At 36.6% G+C, this 23,122-nt stretch overlaps 1 protein-coding gene across 3 annotated transcripts in view; it reads right to left on the reverse strand.

Annotated features, from left to right (window-relative positions):
• Positions 1 to 19,548, reverse strand: part of LOC121383202 — a 62,846-nt gene extending 43,298 nt beyond the window's left edge. The window contains exons 1-2 of one of the 3 annotated variants that reach the window (XM_041513075.1): positions 19,388 to 19,548; positions 6,704 to 6,861 (exon numbers count right to left, since the gene is read on the reverse strand). In XM_041513075.1, the coding sequence (XP_041369009.1) occupies positions 6,704 to 6,788 (85 nt within the window). In that variant the 5' untranslated portion in view covers positions 6,789 to 6,861; positions 19,388 to 19,548. Of the gene's footprint in view, positions 1 to 6,703; positions 6,862 to 19,382 lie in introns of all 3 variants that reach the window. The other 2 variants (XM_041513074.1, XM_041513076.1) reach the window with 2 other exon arrangements.
• Positions 19,549 to 23,122: the final 3,574 nt, after the last annotated feature.

Raw genomic sequence — 23,122 nt, forward strand, 5'->3', positions numbered from 1 at the left:
TTTGTTTTATTTAACGACGCCACTAGAGCACATTGATTTTTCATTCTGACACTGTTTTTGTAGAGGAAACCCGCTGTCGCCACATAGGCTACTATTTTACAACAGGCAGCAAGGGATCTTTTATTTGCACTTCCCACAGGCAGGATAGCACAAACCATATGGCCTTTGTTGAACCAGTTATGGATCACTGGTCGGTGCAAGTGGTTTACACCTACCCATTGAGCCTTGTGGAGCACTCACTCAGGGTTTGGAGTCGGTATCTGGATTAAAAATCCCATGCCTCGACTGGGATCCGAACCCAGTACCTACATGTACCAGCCTGTAGACTGATGGCCTATATAACCACGATGCCACCGAGACCGGTCAGATAGAACAACACCCCAGCACTAATTTGAAAAAAAAGCTTTTTTTTCTGCTGAAGTGTCCTATTCATATATGAGCTGTCACATGGGAAAACCTACAACGTTTTGGGGGGGGGGGGGGGGGGGGGGGGGGGTGGGAGGGGGGGGGGGGGGTAAATAACAGGTAATAACCTTAAAAAACTAAATCTCAGGTATTTGGGCTCTATCTTAATTATATCTTGTAAAAATACAGCATTAATGACATTACTTTTTCAACATCAAAGTAGATGACGTCAAAATGAAATTTCAACATTATTATCTTATTCTAGGTTACTTTCCGCCCAATTTTAATGAAATCATGCATGCAATTGATTTAAAATTGGTACTTTTTAAATTTTCTGTTTATCCAGTATTTTAAGTTATATATTTTGATTTGTTTGTTTTGGGGTTTTGTTTAAAGCGATATATTCCGATTTAAAAAAAAAGAAAAAACATTATATATATATATATATATATATATACACACAGATCCCATACATGAATGTAATACTAATTAGTGACAGATGGGCAATTCCGTGGTCAAGTAATCCAATAGGTCATTTTTAGAAACTCGTTCAAGTGAGACAAGTTTGGTATCATATTTGAAAGGTTATTGTCTCTATAGTGTCCAATATTACGTTGATCCTTTTTCAGTAGATGTGTTTTAGTCACTTATACCTGTAATGCAACTAATGCATCAACCATGAATACAGCAATATTTTACAAAACATTCTATAATTAACACATTTATCAGCATATTTTTTTATACATAAATATATAACAGACAAATTTATATTTCAAGAAGACCTTTATCCATAATATACTCTTCAAAAGAAGAAACGCAAAACCACATTGTCGTAACATTTGGAGAATTGATTTAATTATTGAATGGTGAGTCCGATAATTACCAAATGTTGCAGGATTGTTCACAATTCACTCTAGTCCATTGTGAGTAAGTGATAGGACACACCACCAAGGTCAAGGTCATCTGGAGTCAATACCGGGTGTGGCCTCCGCGTGTGTTGACAACTGCCTGGCACCGCCTGCCCATTGAAGCAACCAGAGTACGGATGACATCCCGGGGGATGGTGGCCCACTCGGCCTGCAAGGCTGTTGCCAGCTCGGGCAGGGTCTGGGGCTGTGGTTGTCGCTGTCGGAGGCGTCGGTCCAACTCGTCCCATAGATGCTCAATTGGGTTCAAATCCGGTGATATCGATGGCCAAGGAAGGACATTAATGTTGTTGTTCTGTAGGAAAAGCCGTTGTGAGACGTGCTGTGTGAGGCCTGGCGTTGTCATGTTGGAACACTGCGTTGGCGTTGGCCATAACTGGAACGATGTGTGGCCGGAGGATCTGGTCAATGTAGCCCTGTGCATTCAGGTTGCCCTGCACGTGGACCAGGTCAGTTCTGCCAGTGTGTGAGATGGCTGCCCACACCATGACACTACCCCCGCCGAATCTGTCCACTTCCTGCACGCAGTTTGCCGCATAACGTTCACCACGACGCCTATACACGCGACATCTTCCATCATGACGTCGGAGCAGAAATCGGGACTCGTCACTGAACCACACCTGTCTCCATCGCAGTTGAGGCCATTGTCGATGAATCTGGCACCACTGCAGTCGGAGTCAACGGTGTTGTGGTGTTAAGATGACACCTCGAACTGGACGTCTGGCACGAATTCCTACCTCACGTAGGCGGTTCCGTACGGTCTGGTCGGATATCCTGCGCAAACCTGGTATTGCTGCGGCTGTGGAGGTGGCAGTAGTCAATCGTTCCCGAAGGTGGCGTACCCGGATGTAGCAGTCCTGCCCGGGGGTAGTGACCCGTGGTCGACCGGATCTAGGGAGGTCACGTGTTGATCCATGTTGCTGGTAACGGTCCCACAGTCTGGAGATGGTGCTTGGGGACACATGGAATGCCCTGGCAACGGCCGTTCTGGATTCGCCTGCGTCTAGTCGGCCGATGGCATTGTTTCTCTGCGGTTCACTGAGACGTGGCATGTCCTGGATTGTCAACTGTCGGCCAGATACAGTGGCCAGGCAAGCGAACACCCTGCACTTTTATACTGTCGGTGTTCATGTTGCACGTGCAGACAACGCACGTGCAGTGGTGACATGGTTTGCACGTGGCTGCGTTTTTGCGAATATTCACATTTTGGAACTTTATTGTACAGTAGCTGCGTTTTATCGAATGTAACCGTGGGAATGTGTTTGGGACATGCAATGACCTTATATTCACAAAGCATGAACCGGTAGGAAACATAAAATCGGAGTTATAACCCATTTGTACCCTTTTGCGTTTCTTTTTTTGAAGAGTATATTTACATATGTTACTCTAGTGTACATCCGACACCAAAATATAACATTTTTTAATCTCCACTTCTGTTAACTGGTTGTAAAATGTTACTAACTGAGATGCTATGTTAATTTTATATGGTTGATTAATATAAAAACAATTACAGAATATGTAACAGTTGCCATGCTACTGTGGTGCTGTTATAGTGTATGTTCGACACCATGAACGTCCGACACCATAAAGCATGTTTATTTTTTCTAGTTTTGAAGCAAAGAATTGATATTTATGAAATGCCTGTGTGATTTTAGGAGAATTTTTTTTATAACTAGAGCATTATGACCATCAGTATTAAATTTTTATCCATATAAAGTGGATTAAGAGGAATTTATCTAAGTGTGCAAAAGGCAGCTTCCTGCCAAAAGCGTTTGATTATGTTTTAAAAGGTAAAAATTATATTTGCAACTAACTGTTCATCTCCATAACAAAATAACAAACCTAGTAATTGCATTTACTGCCAGAATTATACAAAGTGGAAAATTTGTAGAGGATCACAACTAACATGGTAAATGTGATGTCACATTTGAGGAAACCACTTTTACATTCATTCATTTTACATTACCTTGTTCAGGTTCCTATAGTCACTGGGGGCTGCCACAGCTAGTTATATCCCCATCTTACAAATGTATATGTATATACTTGTCATGTGTAGGTGTACACTAGTCACAAGGTGGCCACTTTGCCCCCCCACCCCCCCCCCCACCCTATGTAAATTAAATTAAAACCTACACCTGTATAGGTAAGAAAACCAACTCCTTCTATACAAATGATGTGAAGTGAGTAAAGTGAACAGATATTATAATAATTTAATAATTATCACACACACACAAACACACAAATAATAATAATAAAATTGGTGTGTGCAGAAACCTTTCGAGAATTGATCTATAATACCTCAGCATGGAACAGCAAGTTGCTAATCTCTAGTAAATTTGTTTGCAAACGATGGTAAAATAAATAACTAAAAATGTAGTAAATACTGTTGTTACAGATGTGTTTTGCAGGAAATAATAAACATTATTTAGTTGTCAGTATTTAGATTATATTAATAGAAATAGGAGCAGAAACAGTGGTGTTGATTGTAGTCCACAGAACAGGTAGTCCTAACGGAGTGGTAGACCCATGCAACCCGATACGATCCTAATTTGATGTTTGGTCTAACTTACGGATATTGTACAACTTCTAGGAAAGTTACTGAACTTTATGTTGTGTATATAATCATGTACGTAAATCTTTTATGGGTTTTTTTATACTTGCATATTATATTGATATATAGAACTTCTCTCTATTTTTGTAAATGTGTATCAAAGTACAGATAGTATTGCTAACGATCAAGGACCAGTGTTCTTTGGCTTTTATTTCTAAAAAATACAAAATAGTAACCAAAAAATATTGTACATAAAGATGTATGTTCATTTCAAACTGATCTCCATGTAAAGAAGATGTCATCTTCTTAAATCCTTCAAAACAAACAACGCAAACAACATGTCAACTCGATTTCTGACATCATGCAAAGTTGTAGGTTTTCACTGTGACGGCTCATATATTGAAGATGTATCCAACAGATACTACATGTATATCCAATAAAGAACCTTTCACTTGAGATATTTTAACATTTGCTTATATACTTTTAAAATTTTAATGATTTTTATTTTATCATGAAGTAATACATGTTTTTTAATACAGTGAAGTTTAGCTGCACTTTCCCTTTTGAAAATCAACATGGCAATGAAACGCTACTGACATTTTTTTGACATCGCAAAGTCAACATTACTTTTGTCTATTCTTGATTTTGCTAAATAAACGGTTTTAAAACAAAATTAAATTCAAACAATAGGAAGATAGTGGATTAAATTCATTGTTGTTTTTTTATCCTTCAAGCAAACCAAGCAAGACTGTCCTTCTAAAATGCTCCAAATTATATAAATATTCAGCCGAGCAGTCAATTCTTTTTATTTTTGGCTTTAAAGTCGCACGCCCTAGTTTCAGCCCGCGAAAATTAATTCTAATTTTGGTTAATCTACAAAACTAACACACTTAGATCATGTTTTTTTTATAAAATAGAGTGAAAAAGCAGGTTTCATATCAATAAATACCATGGGAATCAATGCCTATGTCACGACAAATTTCCCAGAGTGCACACAGACTTGGGGTGTGCATTCCTTTGACCACTCCTGGGCATGTTCCAACTTTTCTGTCCTGGACAGCAAAAGAAATGAGTTTGGAACAGGAAGTTACTTTACCAACATGGGTGCTTATATTGAGGAAGTGGCTGCTGCAGCAATCATGATACTTGAAATGGAATAAGACGACAATGATAGTCCGTCACTGACCATGTTGACTATACTACAGTGTTTCAAATAATAAATTTTATATATAAACGACAATTAGCCTACATTTGCTATTTGGCACCGGGTACTAGTGGCTAGCCTATTGTTATTAGCAATTAGATGCACCGTTTATTATTATTGTTGTTGTTGGTGTTGGTGTTGGTGGTGGTGGTTGTCGTCATAGTCATAGTAGTACCCGGTAGTAGTATAGTCTGTAGGAACCAAAGGCACTTCCCCTCCTCAGGACAAAAATGTAAGGTTTTTTTGTCCTATATTTAAATAAAGGTAACAATATAGCTTGTGCCCCCCACCCCCACCCCCCAAGGTTGTATCCCCTCTCCAGATATCGTAAGACTTAGCAAAATTATTTGTTTTAAGGGTTTGTAACGTTTTGTATTGAGACACTTACTTGTCTGAACTTTATTGTTACTGAAAATGTTCATGAACTGTGAAGAAAAACCTCACAGATGAACGACAAGCAAACGACAACAAATCGGATGTTGATTACGCAAACCGTGCACAAGAAAACAAACCGAACCAAAATGATAATGGTCACGTGTTATACAAATGTCTGTGACGTTGAAACGGGAAGATACATGTACCCTCTAAAAATAGATTAGACCTTGTCTGCTCAACGTTTTTTCTCAGACGTGCATGCGTTTTTAAGAAATACTAAAATGCATTTTGTGTTATTACAAACACCAGGATTACCAGGATTACCTAAAAACACTTCAGGTGAATGGAAATGTATATTCTACATAATAAAATGTAAGTAAAGTGTAATTGTATTTGTGAGAAAATGGGTTTAATAGTGAAAAACAACGGCGTAATGGTTGACAACTAGGGCATGCGTGTTCCTTTATAACTCTTAATTTTTTTTAATTCTAACTTTCTGACTAATTGCTATTTTCAAAATTCTGACCATTTCTGCCCCTTTCTGTCCCAGACCCAATCACTGGTGAAGTCAGAGGTTGTGCCCGGGAGAGACATGCTTGAACCTTAATTGGATATAGGCACGTAAATATGTTATCCAATCCAATCTAATAGCTTGCCAACCATACCTAGTCTTTATGTAACAGTGATTACACATCTAATGACTAACCTGAGCACATGCATACATGTATATTGCACCAGCTACGTTCACAGTCAGGTAATCTAGCCAAAGACTGTGAAGTGACAATAAACGAAAGAATTAGTGGTGCCATAATGATTACCAATTAACAGTCTGAAGGTCAAGTATTCAGAAGTACAATTTACACTAAATAAAGAGTTTGGGACTGAATTATTTGTCCAGTGTTCAGTTTAGAGAGGTAAACTTTAGTGGTAAAAGATGTGTAAATATCATGGGACTCAGTAAAACGTCAGGTTTTGAGAGAATTTCAGTTTAGAGAGGGTCCTGTCTTTATGGGTTTCACTGTTATATATACTGTGTTTAAACTAAATACATAGAATTATCTATTCATGTTGTAAATATGAAAATTAAAGTATATTTTACATTTTAATAATTAAGAAATGTTATTATAAGTTATGATATATATCAGAAACCTGTTAAATGGCTGCAGATTCAGGCTACTCCCTACAATAACCTATTTGAAGATAAACACTTATCTAATTGCGACATGTAGGTAACGTACTCACCTAGTCCTTCCTGGGATAGGGCAAGCTCACATCGATGTTTTGAGTCATCATTACTTTTAGCAACTTGTACCTCAGGCTCCATCATGTTTTATCAACACTGTTGCTCTTCATAAGATGTAGAATGATCTATTGATCACTGTAGAATGTACTCTCACACTCTGAATACAATAAACAAATGATAGGTTAAAACAAAAAATTGATTGTTCCCAGGAACCCTATACATACATGAAACAAACACGAAATAGATTTTTATTAAAATACCCATTTTGTTTGTGTTTAAAGTTACATTCTCTGGTTACCAAATTATAACATCATGTACAAATGTGAAATACAAGCTCAAATGCACTTTTAAAAAAGTTGTGTGTGTTCGCTATAAACGGATATTGTCAAACGTATACGCTTGATTCGTCGTATGTGCCGCCATAGCTCGGCAAAGCACAAACGACAGCCTGTTGTTAGTTTCAGTTAACACGTGCGTTTGCCAATTTCAAATTGTAGGGTTCGTCTCAAAAAATTAAAAGAGAAATCTTGCGCTGTACGAAGAATGTTCAGTTGAGGATACGGTACTAGAGTCTTTAGTTAAAACCGGTTTGATCTTGACAACGTATTATCAACAATCGTACCTTCCTATTTCAGAATTGATATTTTATAAAGTGTTAGTAGAACTTTCAAAGTTTAGTTTGTATACTAGTAACACATTAATCATGTATATATTTTTAAAATAAAATATACTAAAGTAGACAATGAACGTTTTCACTTTTTAATTTTACGTGTTATAATCGACAAATTCAAATAAATATTCTTTCGTTTGGAAAGGGTAAAGTTAGGGGGGGGGGTTTAACGACATCAAAGTTAGAGCATATTGATTTAATAATCATCCGACACCATCCAACCGTAAATAAAATGTGTTGAGTGCATCGTTAAATAAAACATATCCTATCCTTCCTTCCATCTGCTGTTGGATGGCTAACATTTGGTAATTTTGACATATAATCTTAGAAAGGAATCGGATGCATGTGCAGGGGGGGGGGGGGGGGGGGGGGGGGGTATTGGAGGTCGAAACTCTTACTTGCCCAAGCTTAAAAAAAATTGAAATGTATTTTCTGGGGGAGCATGGTCCTATATAAACTTCGCTCAACACAGTCTATAACCCCAACCCCACTGAAATCCCTGCACACGCGCCTTGGAAACCCGCTACATTTTTTTTTAGCAAGGGATCGTTTATATGTACCATCCCACAGACCATATGGTCTTTTTGTATACCTGCCGGATGGGGATCGATCCTAGACTGACCACGCATTTCCAAAAAACACCTTTTTAGGTGTAAGTAATGAATAAAAATAACATATAGTCTTGAAAAATGTTATATAAATCGAACACAGTACCCTCTTCCTCTACCCCTAGAACGTTAAGTAATTAGTAACACCCCCTTACATGTAACGCATATGCCAACAGCTGGCCACTGTGAAAATTTCAAGGCAAATCCCCCACCCACTGACCCCTGGAAAGGCGTTATACCATACCTCTATGGAGATATGAGACGACCACTCAATCAAGACAGTTAAATTTGTTCAAAAATTGCGAAATCTCACGTAATCTCGTTGGGGAACTCCACACTTGTGATAAGCCAATGAAAACTGAGATCGGTAGGAGCCCATCAAAAGTGTCCCACTTTCGAAATACTGGCTTTGTTTTTGACCTGGATAAGCCAGCGTAGTGAAACCAATGCGGAGTGCGGCATCATATATGCACCAAACGTAATTGGATTTTCTGTTCTATATGCTTATAAATAATAAAAATATTCCAGGGAATGTAGTTTTAAGTATTGAGGAGGAAACTGAAAAAAACTTCATAAAATGAGGAGAAAAAGCTTATTCAAGTTAATTTTATTTCATTAAAGTATACTCTGATACAGGTTAGTGCTCAACAAGAAAAATGATGCACATGCATGTAGGCTATACAACATCATCCTTTATATCTTATTTTAATCCAGTCATTTACAACTTAATATTATTTAAGTATTATATCATAGTCTTTTTTTGTATCTAACTGCATTATAAAAATTATTTTCTTTTTAATTTCAATACTATTAGGTTTTATTTTACTTTTCCATATGAATACAATAATGCTGGGTGGAGGGTTGCTCTGGCCCTATTTTGTTATTTTTGTATTTAAATCATTAACATCTATTTTTATTATAACCCAACAAAAGTTTTGTAAAATTCATGAAATAGTAATACACTGTAGTTTAATTTGTCTAACAGATTTTGCATGTAAGTGTGACATTGTTTTTACAAAGTCATGCAGCTCCAACATTTTGTAATGGTACTGATACTTTTTTACCTATGTTAATGTCAGTTTCTAATGAAAACATATGCCCCATTATACTGTATTAGCCATCAATCAAATATGGGAGTTGAGTTTGTGATGGAATGTTTTCACTTAATTTTAAAAACAAATAATAAGTCATTTAGTCATGAGCACCATGCATTAGCAATTATCTGTCACAGTGGTAAATTTGACCTGTGCACCTAATTTGGGATGTTTTGGCTGTATTTGGTAAATAGAGGATAATAAATGAGTTACCAGTTATTGTCAAAATTTGTATTCCAAGTGAAATAATTTTCAATTGTCACCAGCTTTAGCGAATGACAAATGAAAATCATTTCACGAGGGACATAAATTTGTTAACTCTAAAAGCCTTTATTTTTTACGCACATATATGAAGGCCAACCTGTATAGAAACAATGTAAACCACTTTACGCAATGTTCTGAGAATTGCTTTAGCTTTGTAATTTAATCATGTTCATAGATAATTTTCTAAAACAAAAGTTCTTTTTATTCTGCTACAAAATCAATAATGAATTGCATTAAAATGACATTTTGTTATAATTAAATTTTCTTTGCATCTAACACTTTATGGCAATCTGATTGGTCCAAAGGTACTTACTTTTTCACAAATTAAGCCGCGCCTACCACCCCTCTCCCCACTGACTCGCACTACTTTTGTGCAACAAGCCGGATTATTCTGGCAATCATATTTAGATATTTTGAAGAAAACACACGTGAAAGCTACAAAAAATGTATACGATAAATTAATGGAAAATGCTATAGCAGAGTAGACATGGATCTAATATAAAAAACCTTCTCTAATCATGAAATGAGACTTCGTCGGTGGCCAAAGAAATCATGTAGGAACCTTCATGCCTTGTAAGCAATGTTCTACAGCTGTTGGCGAAAATTAAACGGTTCCACCGACAGCATAAATGTTAGACACATACGTTTCCTTCATTCACTTTCTTAAAATATAAACTAAACACGAATAGGACAATTCCTTCCAATTTAACTAAATGATCCGTAAAAATGCTTATCAAAATTACGTCATTTACCAAATGATGTCATTTACAAAAAATCACCCGATTCAAATAATAGTGAATGAACGTTTGCATTCTTACGTGATGTAAATATCAATGAAGTTTACAGAAACAATACTACAAGCGTATTTAAAACTAAACAAAATTAATTCAGTTATGTATTGTTAAAGTATGCATATAAATTTAATTATATGATTTGACCACAATTATTTTTTGGTTCATGCAAATATGAACCGAAAAAACGATGTGCACACTTTTTGTATGACCCGCTACGTGGAGTAATACAGTGTTTTTCACATCGTTTTTTTGGTTCACACTTGAATGAACCAAAAAATAATTGCGGTCAATTCTTAAATGAATTTAACACCAAAAACAGAGAGCCATAAACGCAAACTCTTTTAACTACATGACGTCATTTTGTGTGTTTGCCAAATCGTGATGACATCATATTTAGTACTGACAAGGTCATTGGTTTGTCAGCATCAAATTGTCCAATAGTATTGTTCGTTAGACCAATACTAGTACAGAATATTTCTCACTGAGAAAATATGGAAAATATTTTCCCTGTTATAAGTGACCGCTGGGGTAATAATTCATATTATTTTGCCATATCAAGCATTTTCAAAATTATTTTGATGTGTCAGCAAAATTCACCTTCTTGTCACTGAACATCAAATTTGAGATTTCACGCATAAAAAATGTTGCTGTTTAAAATTTCACAGTTAAAAGGGACAATTAAGGCATTAGAGCACTGCTCTTGTCATTACTTACACCGTTAGATCAACCAGATTAGTGTCAGTGTGTGTACATACGCAAGTGGTATAAGTTTTAAAATTGTGTTGCGTTGAGACTGTCAAAAAAATAATGTGCATAAATATGAATGCTAAAGTGTTTCACTTTTATTCATGCTTTTATCATGGCTGAACGACCGAAAACAACGAAAGCGCATTGAATTATCCTTAAAAACAAAAGTCGAGTTAATTGAAGAATTTAAATCAAATCCTGTGTTAAGGCACAAGGATTTAGCAGATAAATACAAGATCGGCAGACAGACGGTCTCTGACATACTAATATTTAGTGAGCACTAGAGCTGGGCGGTATTGAAATTTGAGGTTCGGTATCGATATCGGTAATTTTGGGTTGATTTACTTCGGTATCGGTACGGTATTCGGTATTGACACGATACCGATATCCAGCGCTATTTTCGGTATACTCGGCTTTAAATGCATGCCTGTGTTATGGCTCACCCGCAAATTTCATCTAAATACAATTAAACTCCATACACAAGGCTCTCGTCTGATTTATGCCAACCCAGTTTTCATTCGTCAGATATATTATTAGTACTTTCCGAGAAATATTTTTCAATACCGAAATTTCGGTATTTTGAAATTTGTTCGGTACGGTAAATCGGTATTGACATAATACCGATACCGAACGGTATATACGGTATACCGTCCAGCTCTAGTGAGCACTATACCGGCAACTATACAAGGACAACATATCCGGCAACAGGAAACCCGTAACAAATGCAAAGTTTCAAAACCTGAACACGTTATTGCACCAGCAGGCATAGGCCAAAACACTACCCATATCCAGACCGATCATATTTTTAATACTTTGTGGATTAATAAAAAATTTTATCCATTTGTAATGGAAGCCGTCAGTACGGTCCCACTTTGAAATTTCAAGTCTGGTCCTTTTTGGTGGTCCGGCCAGTCACATCTCGACTCGTACTTAATTAGTTTTACGCAAAAATTATTGGTAACAGTTAATAACTGCTGGGGTTCTATTGTATCAATTACTAGTATGTCCAATGTTCGACAATTCATGCATGTGTTTCTTGGAATAACTGATTTCGAAGTAGTCTGTTAATTAATAACAACATAGTAATTAACAACGATAGTTTAGGTTGACAAGAACCATAACTCTGAATGAAATCTGTTTAATTAAACCAGCATATTTCAACAGTCCCGACCGATGCCGGTTTTGGCAGATCGAGTCCACTGTATTATCAAGTCATTTATGTTGTTTTACAAGTCAGGTTGATGAAAGCGAAGTACCTTGTCATAAATTAGAACATTTGTTTACACTGCATAGAGGAGTTGGACACAGCTGATGTCACTTCGCTACAAGCTATACCACCAGACGTCACAAAAATGAAACAAAATGGCTGCCCCCAGTTAGCAGGAATAATCATGTTTTTTTACTAACTCATTTGTTAAAGTGTCAGTATGTGTTGGTGGTCCACTATGCATCTTTCCAACACATATGGTTCTTGTTTGAGTTGACTGTCCCTTTAAGACAACTGCTCCCATTGCACTCGGTCATGTGTAAAGTAAATTCATTATTTTAAGTGTGCCAGAAGTAGAAATACACATCCTTTTGATACTGCCGGACTCCATCAAGTGATCAGGCTGATTGAATAGCAACACCTCCAGGTAGTAGCTGCATGTAAATCCCTTTGTAAAATGTTAATTACATAAGGACTTGCAGCATTTATGAATTGCAGAAGATGATGTCATAAAAATTATTTTAGTTCATTTAATTAAATTACATGTACATGTACATATGACGTACATGTATTTCTTATTGGTTTTAATTTATCGCACAAATTGATGGAATGTATTATTTTTGTGTGCTAGGACTATAACTCAAAAGCTATCAGGCAAAAATAAAAATTAGGTTTGTTTGTCCTAAACTGACTGACTTATGAAAATCGACCTGTGTCAAAATCCTTTTTGATCTCTTTTAGGGAAGAATTTTTTGTTTAATGTTGGCTTAATATTGATCTGTAGATGATATTTGTCAAACATTTTAAAACCTCAATATATATTTTTTTTTAATTAATTAACATCAGTTAGGATTCACTGGAAATTAGAAATTCTGTAAAATGCTTTTCATAGTAGGCTAATAAGAACACGATTTTCCTCGCGACGGTGGCACGAGATCTCGCGCACCGAGGTGCATGTTCGTAATACATGGTACATACTCTTGTGACAGACAAAATGGTAGCTCAGTAGCTACAGAGGTACCTTCGCATGAGGCAAGACGAGGCTATGTATTGGCAGGCTTTGACAGTCACAAAGTTAATATTAGCAATCATTTTGTCTGACACTACATGTGTACAGTTGCTAGAATGCCATCACGTTTGCTATTAATAGACACTTTGAACGATGGAGAAAAAGCTGGTTAGAACATTACCTTTAAGCACATGACGTACATCTAGGTTCGCAATTTCGCAAAACATTGATATTAGCCAACACACATTTGTTTGGATTTTCTTATGAGTGATTACAGCTTTTGCACAAACGATCCGTTTATGTTGATATTCAATTGGTTTTGCATAATCTACAGATGAGTGACAAAATCATTCGTGCAAAATTTTATGCACTGCAATTTATTTTTCTTCCACCCACTAAACGAAATTTGAAAAAATGAAGTCATAGGAAATCCCAAATGTTTTTATGCTTGTAGTGTTTTACATTTAAAACATGTTTAAGATAAGATATTGTTTAAAAAATAAAGAAAAGGTACCGTAGGATATATGTTTATTTTGTTGGGGGGGGGGGGGGCGCGGAAACTCAGAACAGTCCCTTTAATTTTCGAACAGCATATGATTGTGTGTATGTAGCGAAATGATCAAAGGGAACATGTAACTACATGTATGTTGACGAAAGGTACTTCTCTTTTTTTTTCATCTTATAAAAATTAAACTTAAATATTTTGTTCAAAATTATGAAAAATAAAAACATACCGACCTGTAAACAGCGTTGTCTGATCCGCCTCGTTATAGAATTTAGACAGGGTCAAGCTATAGATTAGTAGACCAGTTTATATTTAATGTGGAGCATTGTAATTAACACAGCTAATTCTGAATTTGAATGATGTTAGTTTTCCAATGAAGTCACTTTACATCTCCTTACAATATAACCACAAACTGGGTACATAATGTTTCCGTTTTAAGAATGCTGGAAAAATTCCAATGCAAAATTGCTATTGGATTTTTGTTTTGTTTGAACATTACAAATGCACCTTTTATTAAATATGGATTTAAAGTGAAATTACAGTAAAATATGCTATATTTATTGTGTACAAAGCAAAAACAAGGGTGCGAAAAGTGTCCGTCGTCGACCTTAGTTTCATGCAAGTCTGAATATTCCATCCACAATAAAATTAATACTATGAAATCGCCCATAACAATTGTCTGTTTATAAACACTCAAAACTTTAGAAATGAATGCTTATATACCCACCAAAACAAGTCTCCCAACGCTACGCTAAGCCTAAAGGTAGCACTAAACCAAATAACTTCTGTCTGCATGGGTCAAAGTGCGAGGTACACTGAACTTTTGATAGAGAAGTCAACACCACAAGTCCTGTGAAAAAAATTAGTTTCATCTGGGCTAAAAATGTATGCAATTTTATTTCATCTAGTACCGCTGTGTCAAGTAGCCTTGTGCTTGGAACATTATGGGATATCTGTAAAAAAAAAAGTACTCAAATTTTGTGTGAAACTAGGGGTGTTGTAAAAACATCTGGTTATACCGAAACTGAGCCATGAAAGGTACCATTTTCTGCAGTTAATACTTTGAGGTAGGGGTTGTACACAGGCACTTGACACAGATTAGTATAAATGAATAATTTTTTTAAATGCTGTATATTGGTAAACTTGATAGTTTCCACAATATTTTGCTCATACCTATACTCTCTTCAAACATGTATGACAAATTTATTGCCACTTAATGTGTATAAAATTTACATATATACCAAAAATTTCGATCCCTACAATATTTATAAAAGATAAAATGGCGAGTGACGGACCTTGTATCTTTTGTATATACATATAGTAGGGATCAAATTTTTTGGTATATATACACCTCGTCATAAATATCGCACCACACATTTTAAAGTAAAATTAGAAAATATAAGTTGCGGTTTTTTAAACTACAAGTATATATTTAATATACTACAACATCTGTGAACATAATATCACAAACACACCCTGTTCCGAGCTGCACGTGCATGCTCAGTCGAGCATGATTGATCCGGGGGTCGGTTTGCTAACAATGCAGTATGCACATAGCCTCTTTTGGTGTATGTTATGTTGGCAGACACAGCTAAAATTTGATTTTAGGCATAAATTAAGCTTTATTTTGACCAACCAGTGAAATGCCCAAGCGTACAGTGCCTCTGAACCAAAGATGGCGAATTATTGGTATGCACCAGACTGGTATGTCATGTCATGCTATTGGAACACAATTGAACATTAATCACACTGTCATCAGCAGGCTAATACGTAAACATACTGCTTCCGGTGAAGTGAAGGATGCACCGAGGTCTGGACGTCCCAGAAAAACCAATGACAGGGAAGACCGTGCTCTCGTACGCCAAGCCAGACGAAGCCCAAAGTCTACTTGTACACAGCTGCGACATGGATGGCATCCATACAACAGAGTGTCCATCAGCACCATCAGACGACGCCTAAATTCTGCAGGATTGAGAGCAAGACGACCAATCAGACGTCCACTCCTCACAAATCAGCACCGCCATGCCCGTTTAGCCTGGTGCCAAGCACGTAATCGCTGGAACCTGAGGACATGGAGAAGGATCCACTGGTCCGATGAAAGCAGATTTTTGCTGCATCATACAGATGGGAGGGCACGAGTTTGGAGGCAGAGAGGCACAGCATATGATCAGAGGAACATTCAAGCTGAGGTTCCATTTGGGGGTGGATCCGTCATGGTGTGGGGGTGTTGTTCCTATGATTGTAAACTTGACCTCATCACAGTTCCCGGAACACTGAATGGACAGATGTACCAGAACTTGATCCTGGACGGTGCTGTTGTGCCTCATTTCGATAACCATGCTCTCGCCACACGTCCAGTCTTCATGGACGATAATGCCAGACCACATTGTGCTCGAGCTGTTGTTCAGCATCTCCAACACAACGCCATTGAGACACTACCATGGCCTGCCAGAAGTCCAGACCTAAATCCTATTGAGCATTTGTGGGACATTTTGGGACGTAGGGTGAGAGCAAGGGATCCTCCAGTTCAGAACCTTCAGGAATTGACCCATGCATTGCATGATGAGTGGCAGCAGATCCCTCAACAGAGCATCAGACGTCTGGTGACAAGCATGAGAAGGCGTGTAGAACATGTTATCCAAGTGCGAGGCAGTTACACCAGATACTGAGTTAGCCAGTCATTGTGGACCTTGCTAGTGTGTTTGACATTAATGAAATGTGAACTGTGTTGTGTGTCTGTTGTAACGACCCCGGCAGCCATACTTATTTCACCGTATTTTACGGTGATTTTAGTGAACTTTACTTTGCTACAATTAAACCCTCATTTAGTGCTCAAATTCGGTCTTGTGTTGTAAATTTTCTGACTGAACGCTCACATGAGGCCATATAAACAGTTTAATGTGCTTTTCTAAGCACCATTTTTATGAGGCTGAAGATCCAGTTTTACTTAGTGAACAAAATTGGGTGGTGCGATATTTATGACGAGGTGTATATATATATATGTAAATACACATCAAGTGGCAATAAATGTGTTATGCTTGAAAAGAGCATAAGCAAAATGTTGCGGAAATATTTCAAATTTACCGACATACAACACATTTTGAATTTTATTCATGTATACTAATCTGTGTCAGTTAAGTGCCTGTGGGGTTGTAGTATCGTCAACATCCTAACTGTGTTATGCTTCCAACTCTGTTCAGTTTTTTTCCCATGCACGGTTCGTGCATGTTGTCATCTGCTTGTCGTTCATTTGTGAGGTTTTTCTTAACACTGTTAATAACAGTTCTAGAAAATTTTCATTAACAATAAAGTTCAAGTAAACTTGTATATAAATACAAAACTTTACAAACCCTTAAAACCATTAATTTTACTAAGTCGTTTTTGTTTATTCCTTACAAATTACAATTACCGATATCGGGTCCACATGACTCGTAGAAATTGACTTAAAATGGAGAAAGATGAAATACCACTTTGTGCATGTCACATGACATCACACGTGCCAGATCAACAAGGCCAAAGCATTTAATTTTTATGATTTTTAATGCCCCAAGCTGTTGTTAAAATTTGTTTTCAATTATTATATTCGATCTGCAAAAGATGCTACATTTTTGTGCTTCTACTGTACGTAGTTCACTTAAATAGTATTCATAATCCATTCATAACAATTGTAAATAATTTTTAGTGTATTAATTATGTTAATTAAGAATCATGGATTAAGAAAATTATATTTTACAAACTATTCACTGGTATGAACGTAATGCCTATACGTATTGACATCAAGTGTTAGCGATGGGTGTTGGTAAAACACGGAACGACCCAGAATGCTTGACAAACTGCATTTTTCCTTTAAAAAAAAATATTAAAGAAATTTCTTTAATATTTTTTTTTAAAGGAAAAATTCAGTTAACTGTGCATAGTTAAGAAATGTATATCTATAAATATTATATATTATTTCATGTAGTGGCCTTAAAAAGGGAAATGACAAACTGCACATGTACGGTATGATACTTTTTGCAAACAAATGCACCTGAACGCAGTTAGAAACGTTGCACTCTTTCCTGTTTACTGGAGGGTGCTTCAGTTTTCTGTACTATAGGGCCTATATTATACCATCGACGTCCCAAACTGCGTTCACCTAACGACAAAAACACGAATACGATATTTACGGAAATATTATTTTACAATTTTCAGCTACGATACGTGAAACAAAATAGATTGCAATCAATTAACGTAAAAAAATCAACAATGTGGATGTAACACAAATCCATTCTAGTAAACAAAAGTGAAACGCCCTCCGGTAAACAGGAAAGAGTGTGACGTTTCTAAAGTTCTGCGTTCAGGCGCATGCGTTTGCAAAAAGTATCGTAACACGAATGTGCGATTCGTCATTTTCCATTTTAAAGGCCACTACATGAAAAAAAATATGTTTCTTAACTATGCACAGTTGACAAACACTTAGTCAAATATTTTTTTAAACGGATAAATTCAATTTGTCAAGCGTTCTGGTCCGGTCCGCGTTTTATCAACACACATCGCTAAAACTTGATGTCAATACTGATAGGCATTACGTTTATACCAGTGAACAGTTTGTAAAATATCATTTTTTTAATGAATTGATTCATAATTAACACAATTTATACACTCAAAATTATTTACAATTATTATGAATGGATTATGAATATTATTCACTACAATAGAGGCACAAAAATGTAGCATACCTTTTGCAGATTGAATGTAATAATTGAAAACAAATTCTAACAACAGGGGTCTTAAAAATTGTAAAAATTAAATGCTTTGGCCTTGTTGATCTGGCACATGTGAGGTCATGTACGTGACACGCACCGAATGTTAATTCATCTTTCTCCATTTTAAGTCAATTTCTACGAGTCATGTGGACCCCATATCGGTAATTTTAAGGAATAAACAAAAACGACTTATTAAAATTAATGGTTTTAGGGGTTTGTAAAGTTTTGTATTTAGATACTTACTTTTCTGAACTTTATTGTTAATAAAAATGTTCCTGAACTGTGAAGAAAAACCTCATAAATGAACGACATGCCGATGACAACAAATCGGATGTTGATTGCACTAACCCTGCACAAGAAAACAAAGTGAATGGAATTTGAAGCATAACGCAGTTAGGGACGTTGACGATATATATTGAATGGATTTTGTTTATGTCCACGTTGATTTTTTACGTTAAATGATTACAATCTATTTTGTTTCACATATCGTAGCTGAATAAATGTAGAATCGTATTTCCGTAAATATCATATTCGTGTTTTTGTCGTTTGGTGAACGCAGTGGTATAATATCCACCCGGTCCCCTCCATTATTATTTTTAGTTAGGGTTGAGGGTTAGGGTTAGGGTTAAGGTTAGGGTTAGGGTTAGGGTTGGGGTTATGGCTGGGGTTAGGACTAGGGTTGGGGTTAGGGTTAGGGTTAGGGGAAGGGGGGACCGGGCGGATATTTTTCCAACGCAGTTTCTGAGTTTGGGACATCGATGGTACTGATATTTCCTTTAGGTAGGACTTTCCTTTGGCACTGTCACATATAAAGAACATTATAAATACTTATAAGTACAGTTAGGGTTACTGACAGTGCCAAAGGAAAGTCCTTCCTGTATGTATTTTATTTGGTATAGTCTTTACCTAAACACTGTTACAATCACTGAATCAGTCAGTGTTACCTTCACCACATGAAATCGAAAATGCAACCAATTAGTAATTTTACAAAACCGGCGCAATTCGGTCTTAATTATTTTCTTTAAAGAACTATACCTGACCTCCAAGTTGAAGAATTCCAAAGGTATATTCACTTTCACAACAAAGATATATATTTCTTAAAGTCCACTGATTTGAATATACACACAACAACTTGCACCGATAATATTAATAATCCAAACACGACTTAACAGCAACGGAAGTTTCGCGCATATCAAGGAGGGACTAGTTATTCCCCTTTATTCTGTTCCTGATACGTGTTCAAGAGGAATAACGTTCACGGGCGCTTGCAATCAATTTAGACTGTAAACTATATCATAATAGAAACGAAACAGCAACTAATTGCACACTTAGGCCTATATCCAGTTTGACGTAAGAAAAAGAAGCGTCGTTCCTCTATATAACCTCTACCAGAATTGAAATCTTGTTGACTAGTTATTTGAGTAAAAATTAACTACGCATTGAAAATAAACCGCGTCTTGAAAACTACATGTATTTTAGGTAGGCCTATGTCTGTAAACAAATTTAGTTCTCATAAAAATATAGCCTTGTTTTCGAAATACAGTTCCATCTAGTATGCATAAAACTTTACGTCCGCACCAACGTTTAGATTGTTATTAACATGGGTTCAATAGTGTATGTGTGTGTGTGTGTGTGTGTGTGTGTGTGTGTGTGTGTGTGTATTTATCTCGCCTTCATATATGTAACGCCATAGTTGATGTTTTTTTATGGCTCTACACTTCTGACAATATTTGCTTTTACCTAAATATTAATATCACTAGTAATAAGGCTTAAATTACATATGTATTTGTTGATTCAGATGTTTGTTCATATATATATATATTATATTGTTATTTTTGCTCTGCCCATATTCGGGTGTTATGCAAATAAATTATTCTTATTCTTGTAAAATTCTTTAATCTCATTGGTTGTTTGCCTTTGGACAAATCCCTTATACCCCTGTAGGCGGAGCCAAATTCTCTTATACCCCGTCTGTAATTTCAAACAGTTTCCAGCCACCCCAGTTAATGCTAAAGCAATAATTAGACTATAAATAAATAAAGTTATTATTATTATTATTAATATCTATTTCAGACAATTTCGTATTACAAACATTTGAAGTTAAAAACTCGTTTATCGATGGAGCTATTTTGTCGTCACTGGCAAGTGGTTTCGTTCGCGTCCGCGTGGTACGGCTCCGTTAATAAATTGTTAACAATTATTGTCTGGCGTTATTTTGATTATTTGGCTATATAGATTAACATGTCGGCAAGATAAATTCGTTGTAGAAGAATCTCTCGGGGTATATGGCTTTTTATGTACCCTCTGTGTGCTCTTCGGCTCGGGGTAAAAGAACACACAGAGGGTACATAAAAAGCCATATAGGCCTAAACTCGTGATGCTTCTACAACTTATAATATATATATATATATATATATATATGTGTGTGTGTGTGTGTGTGTGTGTGTGTGTGTGTGTAGGCCTATATAGTATATGAATGTGTATGTTTGTGTCTGTACGTGTGTGTATATATAAATATGTGTGTGTGTGTGTGTGTGTGTGCGTGTGTGTATGGGTGTGTGTATGTAAATGGGTATGTATGTATGTATGGGTATGTGGATGTATGTTCGAAAGGGTGTGTGTGGGGGGGGAGGGGGGTATATGTACGTAGATATATGTGTGTGTATATATATAATTTGTGCCAAACACTTTGTGCAAACGTGTATGTTGTGGTAATAGCATGAATATATGTGATAAGAATGAGTCGCACCAGATATTGTTACATGTATATCAGGTGTGCACTATATACATATGGTAGTAACGTTTGTATGAGATGTGTACGGGAGATAAATAGTGTATCTGAATACAGATTTTCTCAGTATATATCTACATGACAACATATATGCATTTTATAGTACCGCTGGTGCTTGAATATTATGTGCCATAGTGTGCATGAACAGAGAGAAAGAAAGAAATGTTTTATTTAACGACGCACTCAACACATTTTATTTACTGTTATATGGCGTCAGACATATGGTTAAGGACCACACAGATTTTGAGAGGAAACCCGCTTTCGCCACTACATGGGCTACTCTTTCTGATTAGGAGCAAGGGATCTTTTATTTGCGTTTCCCACAGGCAGGATAGCACAAACCATGTGGTTTACACCTACCCATTGAGCCTTGCGGAGCACTCACTCAGAGTTTGAAGTCAGTATCTGGATTAAAAATCCCATGCCTCGACTGGGATCCGAACCCAGTACCTACCAGCCTGTAGACCGATGGCCTGCCACGACGCCACCGAGGCCGGTAATAATAGTAATAGAATAATACTTGTGTATTATTATTATTAGTAGTAGTAGTAGTAGTAGTAGTAGTAGTAGTAGTAATACATGTATTATAATTTTGGTAAAATCACTTCGCGCTGGAGTGGGTGGGGGCGGTTGTTACACAAAATTACATAAATTTAGAGGGGGACTCGCGAGTGGTCTCAACTTTAGTAGTAGCCTATAAAAAAAATTTATTTTGAGTTTTATTGTCCCTTGCTATTTTGAGCAGTTGACTATGTTCTAACCGATGACAGAACGAATACCTGGGGACTATCTAAGAAAACGCACATGCTTCAACTACCAGGGAAACAGCGCAGCTGAATATGTTCTAACCGATGACAGAACGAATACCTGGGGACTATCTAAGAAAACGCACATGCTTCAACTACCAGGGAAACAGCGCAGTTGACTATGTTCTAACCGATGACAGAACGAACACCTGGGGACTATCTAGGAAAACTCACATGCTTCAACTACCAGGGAAACAGCGCAGTTGACTATGTTCTAACCGATGACAGAACGAACACCTGGGGACTATCTAGGAAAACGCACATGCTTCAACTACCAGGGAAACAGCGCAGCTGACTATGTTCTAACCGGTGACAGAACTACATGTGTATGAAACATGTAGTCGGTCTTTATATCTCTTACTTAACAGAAGAATCTATTCATTGCTCCTTATCTGTCATACTGAAATGTAACATAACCCATACCAGTAGTGACGCTATTCCACTTCATCCAATGCATACAACATATCAACTGTCTGAAAAAAACAAGATGGCATATATAAACAACCTCCTAGGTGATGAAGCACAATACAAAATACAAACTTTTATTAATGACCCCATCAATAACTCCTACACAAATATAGAAACAGCAGTAAACAACTTCAACAACATACTCATTGGAGCAGCATCTAGATCATGTCCCAATTCGCATCTGCAATAACAAAATAAAAAAGCTAAAAAAAATATTTTTAAATGCCAATAGACATCCAAAACCTCAAGCGTAAATTCACTCGAAATTGTTAAATCACTATCTAAGGAACCTAATAACACTAGAATTAGGGGAAAATACATCCAATATAAAATTTTAAAAAACTAAAGAAAGCAAAGAAAGTACACAAACAATCTGAAAAAAACATGTTGTACGACAAACTCAAAAACCTACACAACAATAACCCACAGGCCTATTGAAAAATAATAAATAACCTAATAGAAAGAACCAACAAAAGTATCAACCTGCCAGAAAATATGGGAAAGAATATACATGAACATTTTAGAGATATAAATGCTGAACCTACCCAACATACAACCATGAATATAGAATCTCATGCTAGATTGCTCGATGAATTTTTGTCGGTCTACAGGCTGGTAGGTACTGGGTTCGGATCCCAGTCGAGGCATGGACTTTTTAATCCAGATACCGACTCCAAACCCTGAGTGAGTGCTCCGCAAGGCTCAATGGG

This window comes from Gigantopelta aegis, chromosome 10 (genome assembly GCF_016097555.1).
Source record: "Gigantopelta aegis isolate Gae_Host chromosome 10, Gae_host_genome, whole genome shotgun sequence".
NCBI lineage: Eukaryota > Metazoa > Mollusca > Gastropoda > Neomphalida > Peltospiridae > Gigantopelta > Gigantopelta aegis.